We start from the raw sequence: 6,161 nt of genomic DNA, 5'->3' as shown, positions 1-6,161 counted from the left end.
ATAGTTGGGAGTTCATATTTTTACATAGAATCTATAACTATCGTAAAAGGCGAATTTTATGCTATGTGTTTGTATTTTTTTTTTTAAACCTAGGATAACCAACCTATTTCATAAAGAAGAACATCTGTGGTTACTTACAGGGTGAGAATCATGTCTGTTCGAGAGTCCTTTAATCCAGAAAGTTACGAACTTGACAAAACTTTTCGGTTAACCCGATTCACGGAACTTAAAGGCACCGGCTGTAAAGTGCCTCAGGACATTTTGCAGAAATTGCTTGAATCCTTACAAGAAAACCACTTCCAAGAAGATGAACAGTTTTTGGGGGCTGTTATGCCAAGATTGGGTAAGAATACCTTTTACTGGTTATAATTGTTTCTTAGATCTTTGATGCACATTATTAAAGAGCGGAACATAAAGACGCCTCGATTAAAAATCTTCTACCTAAAACCATATGGGAACATATCGGCAAAAAACTGTTGTGGTCTGGCTCAGATGTAAGGCAGCTTCCTTTAGTTACGTCTCAGATAGTAATATGAAAACTGTTGGATTCCATAACAATTTTAAAACCTTTGACTTTCCATTTTATAACAAAAAGCATTTATATGCAAGATTATTGCCTTAATGTATGAAAATGCTGTTAAGTGTAAATCTTTTTATAGGTATGTTTTTTATTTTTAATCTTAAAATGGGAGTCTTTTTTTTAAAAAATTATATCCTGCTAATGGTGAATTTAGTCCAGAGGTCTCCAACCTTGCCGGTCTCGCGGACCAGAGGAAAGGAGAGCAGCTTCAAAATTGATGCACGTGCATATGGGGCCACGCACACTGGTGCGGTACTAGCAGTCCCGTTCACACATGCAGCATGTGCTGGCACCATGCGCATACGGCCACACAGCCCATTCACGTATGCGCGAATGGGCCACACAAATCACTCGGGCTAGCGGGCGCATGCGCAAATGGGCTGCGGACACTTGCGCCGTGTTAACATCCCCATTTGCACCCGCACACATGTGCAAATGGGGCTGTGGGCACTAGCATGAGTGGGGGGGATGCGCGCACTGGCCAGCCATCGCTGGCCGAGAGCCTGAAGCCTGGTCCCGGGCCACGGCCCATAGGTTAGAGACCCCTGATTTAGTCCATGTTAATTATTTTTGTGTTTTTCTGATTTTGGTGCATCTGGCTTGGAGACATATAAGTGAAAAGGCAAACGATATTAAAAACCAAAACCATATATTGGCTTTTACCTTAGCATCCCAGGTACAGGTAGTCCTCAGCTTACGATCATTCATTCAGCAATTGTTCAAAGTTATGTCTATTGCAGGACCCCCGTAGTCATGTGATCAAACTTTGAGCAGTGTAAAATGAATTCCATCTGAAAGTTGAGGACGAATCACGTACCTATCTATTTTTTGCTAACTATATAATATTCCTTCAATAGAGGAGTTTTGATGCAGGTTCTCACATTTGGACTAATTTAAAAACTTATTCTTTTTTTTAGAGTGTGGAAAATAGAACAGGTTTGCAGGACAAATCTGTCTGTTAAATTCATCATGGAAAGAGGGGGGATTAGAGTATCTAATGATGATATATGATCATTAGGTATGATATAAAGAAAGAACTATATTCCTAATAATGTGGCAGTCAGGCGATTTATCAAATATTGGTAGGGCTGCTGCTGAAGGAGGAAACATCACCAGTTCTTAAAATTTGTGAAGAGTCCTCGGGAAGACAGTGCTGAAGAGCGTAGCAGCGTCGATGAGAAAAGAAACACAACTATCATTCGTTGCTTTCAGAGTTGCACTAGGATGTGCGCAGTTTGGATTACTCTATACCAGGGGTAGGCAACCTTGGCTCTTTTATGACTCGTGGACTTCAACTCCCAGAATTCCTGAGCCAGCCATGCTGAGGGGAAAGGGAGGGGTTTCCAAGCTGAGCCATGCTGGCTGAGGAATTCTGGGAGTTGAAGTCCACAAGCCATGAGGGGGCCATAGTTCCGCCATGCTGGCTGAGGAATTCTGGGAGTTGAAGTCCACCAGTCATAAAAGGGCCAAGTTTGAAGACCTCTGGTTTAATACTTAAATATTTTTTCCTTATGGTCACGTGATCAAAATTCAGGCATTTGGGCAACCTTGGCTCTTTTATGACTCATGGACTTCAACTCCCAGAATTCCTGAGCCAGCCATGCTGAGGGGAAAGGGAGAGGTTTCCAAGCTGAGCCATGCTGGCTGAGGAATTCTGGGAGTTGAAGTCCACAAGCCATGAGGGGGCCATAGTTCCGCCATGCTGGCTGAGGAATTCTGGGAGTTGAAGTCCACCAGTCATAAAAGGGCCAAGTTTGAAGACCTCTGGTTTAATACTTAAATATTTTTTCCTTATGGTCACGTGATCAAAATTCAGGCATTTGGGCAACCTTGGCTCTTTTATGACTCGTGGACTTCAACTCCCAGAATTCCTGAGCCAGCCATGCTGAGGGGAAAGGGAGAAGTTTCCAAGCTGAGCCATGCTGGCTCAGGAATTCTGGGAGTTGAAGTCCATGAGTCATAAAAGAGCCAAGGTTGCCTACCCCTGGTCTATACACTAGAAATAGAAAGGAAATTACAAGAACAGGCCAAATTCTGAAAATAAAACAAGTTACTTTTATTACAGGAATTGGCATGGATACGTGTGTTATTCCTTTGAGGCACGGAGGCTTGTCTTTGGTCCAGACAACAGACTACATTTATCCCATTGTGGACGACCCTTATATGATGGTAAGATGCCTAAAAATGTTTGCCGCTTTTTGTCAAATAAGAACTGTGGAGAAATGGGGATAGAGGAAAGACCATTGATTTCACCTGGCTTTGGTTTGATCTTTCTCAGTTTTCTCTGGAGCTACCAGACCTTTGAAGAAATTCCCTTTTTTTCCCATCTGGAGAGTGATCTTGGCTTGAGCATTTAAATTATTTCAACTCTTAACTAAATAAATGATGGCCTTATACAATGGTATCTTGGTACTCAACTGCTTTGAAATTCATCAGATTTGGTACTCGACGCATTTTGACGTGAAATTTTTTGTCCCAGTACTCATCATTTGTTCGGTACTCAATGTGCCAAGCTAGAACTTGTCAGTGTCGACTGCCTTGTGACTCACTACATCAGGTGTCATTACGGGCTCTTGGCCAGCGGGCCGCGGAAATGGCTGGCCGGTGCACGAACGCGTGGACGTGCATTCCCCCCCCCCCGCTCGCCTGGATGCAAACAGGGACGCTAGCACGAGGTGGGTGTCTGCCGCCCGTTTGCGCCTGCGCAGCTAGCCCGGGTGGTTTATGCGGTCGTTCGCACATGCACACGGCACCAGCGTATGCCACATGCACGAACGAGGCTGCTAGTGCTTCGCCAGTGTACGTCGCCCTGTGAATGCATGCGCATGCACCAATTTTGAAACTGCTCTCCTTTCCTCCGGTCCGCAAGCCCATAAAGGTTGGAGACCTCTGCACTACATTATTCCTTATGGGAAAGATTTGTTTGGTACTCATTGTTTTTGGTATTCATTTTGCCTCCCGGAACCAATTTACGATGAGTACCGAGGTACCACTGTATAAGGAATTCAGTAGTAGTCTGTTGTATTCAGGTAAACCTTCAGAGCAAAAGATTTTAACAATTAAAAAAATCAGAATTTACTAGTTTACCCAAAGAAAAATAATACACAGGGAATTTCTGTTTGCTACTTAAATTCTGTCTCTTATTGACTATACCAAATCACACTACTGGTCCCAAAATGTGGTCTGTGACGAGGCCCACGAAGCATAGGACCAGGCAAAATATTCAGAGGGTTTTTTTAGCAATGGATATTAGTTTAAACCATGTGCATTTCTGGTGGTGCCCCCTGGAGCTCTTAATACAGCTGCTTTGCTTTGCCAGAAGAAATATCATATGTGCAGTGAACTTACACGCTACCTGAGAAAGCCTGTGAAGCAACCATTCTGAGCTTTGTAAATCTGAAAAAACAAAGCTGCCAGAGCGATTTAGATAATTTTTATCCGCGTGCGCTTAAATGCTTTGCACGTTCCTGTGATGCATTGTTTTTGTTTAAAACAAAACATTTTTTTTACGTACGTTGTTTTTCAAGGTTTGTTGGTTTTCTTGTTGGTTCTGTTTAAGATTGCTTTAATGGTTAAAACTGTTTTCCATCCCAGTAAGTAAATAAATTGGTGTCATGCTTTTTGTTTTATTATTCATTACCCTTCTTCCATCTACCATCTCAAATTTCAGTCTCTTTTTAAGGTTGTCTTAGAAAGCAGGTTGAGCATTAAAATAACAATTCAATGAGAATTGTTTGTGTTGCTTTTTTCCAGGGACGCATCGCCTGTGCCAATGTCCTTAGTGATCTTTACGCCATGGGAGTTACCGAATGTGACAATATGTTGATGCTTCTTGGCATCAGTAATAAAATGACAGATAGGGTAAGTTCCTTAAATTGTGATGACAAGAAACGCTAATATATTACTCAGTGTACCTACAAATTAACATTGCACAATAAAAAGTAAATGATAATAATTTTAACCCTCATAATTTTAACAATTCATTCTATCCATTTCAGAACTGGTAATAAAATACATTGAACGGGCGTTTATTCTGATGCTCATTATTTTATGACAACGTATAATGTTCTAGATCTGAATTAAAAAGACTTCCATGTTTCCTCACAGAATTTGGGAGGCAGTTGCACAAGAAAGTTTAAATAATTGAGTGAGGGAGAGAAAAGATCACTTCATCTTTATCTAACACTTCTAATAACTCACGTTAGAAAGTTGCGACGGGAGGTGGGAGTCACACACTTCCGTAAGCCGCCATGCATTTTTACCATGCTTGGCTGCACAAGCTCTCTAAGGCAGTGGTTCTCAACCTGTGGGTCGGGACCCCATTTGGGGTCGATCGACCATTTCACGGGGGTCACCAAGCAAGGCTGTCTGCCATTTTTTTTGTCCGCCATTTTTTTTGTCCGCCATTTTTTTCCCCTTTTCCAGTGGGTGCCTTACCTCCCTTGGGCTGGGCCAGTTGGTGGTCGGCCTGCTCCGTCTCTGCCGCTTGCCAGCTACGCCTCAGCCGGCGCAGGGGGCGGAACCACGCATGTGCGGCACTCCTGGGCAGGGAAAGTCCTCGACTTACGACCGGTTGGGTAGTCCTCGACTTACGACCGGTTTAGTCCTCGACTTACGACTGGTTTAGTCCTCGATTTACGACCGGTTGGGGTCGCGGCATTAAAAAGGTTGAGAACCACTGCTCTAAGGAGAACACATCATTTACAACTCTACTGTGGTTAGCTCTCTAAGGCATAATATGGTTTGCTTGTTCGTAGCTTCACAGGTTGTGTGAACAAGTCATGGAGAACTAGCTTCCGTCCAGCTGAAATAAAATAAAAGGGCTGCTGCACATTTTTGCCAGCTTCCCTTGCAATTTCCAAATAGAATGTTTCTCCAAACTCTGTTGAATGTTTTGGAAACCCAGTGAGGTGCTTTACTACAGGGGTACCTAACCCCGGGCCACACACCGGCACCGATCCACGGCCCGCCAGCAACCGGCCGTGCAAGCGAGCGAAGCCCCGTCCGCACACGTGCAGGATCCAGCCAGCACGTGAAACCACACCCACCCACACGGTCTGAGGGAAAACCACCCTCCACGGAAGGGGTCCCTGGTGCCCAAAAGGTTGGGGGCGCTGTTTTAAAGAAGAATTTGCCAAACTTGGCTGTTCTCATTTAATTTGTGAGAATTGGTCTCATCCAGCCTTTCGAGCGGGACCTATCGATATCCAGCTCTTTTCACTTTACTGGGTTTCGGGGAAGTCTTAAGTTTCAGTTAGTAAACTTGTTTTAATATGTGTTTAAGCAGCTGTGAGAGGATGATTCAACTTTTTAGTAGTGATTGAAATACGAAATTCCTGTCAGCTCTTAATGTATTCGGTAGATGCTTGACTGGGCAATTGATTTTTTTTTTTACCCATTTGGGTTTTGTTTTGTTTTGTTTTCTCTGAAGGAAAGAGATAAAATCATGCCTCTAATTATCCAAGGATTTAAAGATGCTGCAGAAGAGGCAGGAACATCGGTGACGGGCGGTCAATCAGTATTAAACCCTTGGATTGTTTTAGGAGGAGTGGCCACGACTGTCTGTCAGCCTAATGAGTTT

At 43.4% G+C, this 6,161-nt stretch overlaps 1 protein-coding gene across 1 annotated transcript; it reads left to right on the top strand.

Annotated features, from left to right (window-relative positions):
* Positions 1–135: 135 nt before the first annotated feature.
* Positions 136–6,157, top strand: LOC107300369 (selenide, water dikinase 1; the record flags this gene model as incomplete). Its single annotated transcript, XM_015829704.1, has 4 exons — positions 136–343; positions 2,646–2,749; positions 4,334–4,441; positions 6,012–6,157. Coding segments are annotated over exons 1-4 (551 nt in total), but the record flags the coding sequence as incomplete, so codon positions are not given.
* Between the last annotated feature and the right edge of the window lie 4 nt (positions 6,158–6,161).

The sequence above is a fragment of the Protobothrops mucrosquamatus genome, unplaced genomic scaffold (assembly GCF_001527695.2).
Source record: "Protobothrops mucrosquamatus isolate PMUCROS unplaced genomic scaffold, P.Mucros_1.0 scaffold6811, whole genome shotgun sequence".
Classification (NCBI taxonomy): domain Eukaryota; kingdom Metazoa; phylum Chordata; class Lepidosauria; order Squamata; family Viperidae; genus Protobothrops; species Protobothrops mucrosquamatus.
The sequence above is the reverse complement of the archived record's forward strand: the minus strand, read 5'-3'. Positions and strand labels throughout refer to the sequence as shown.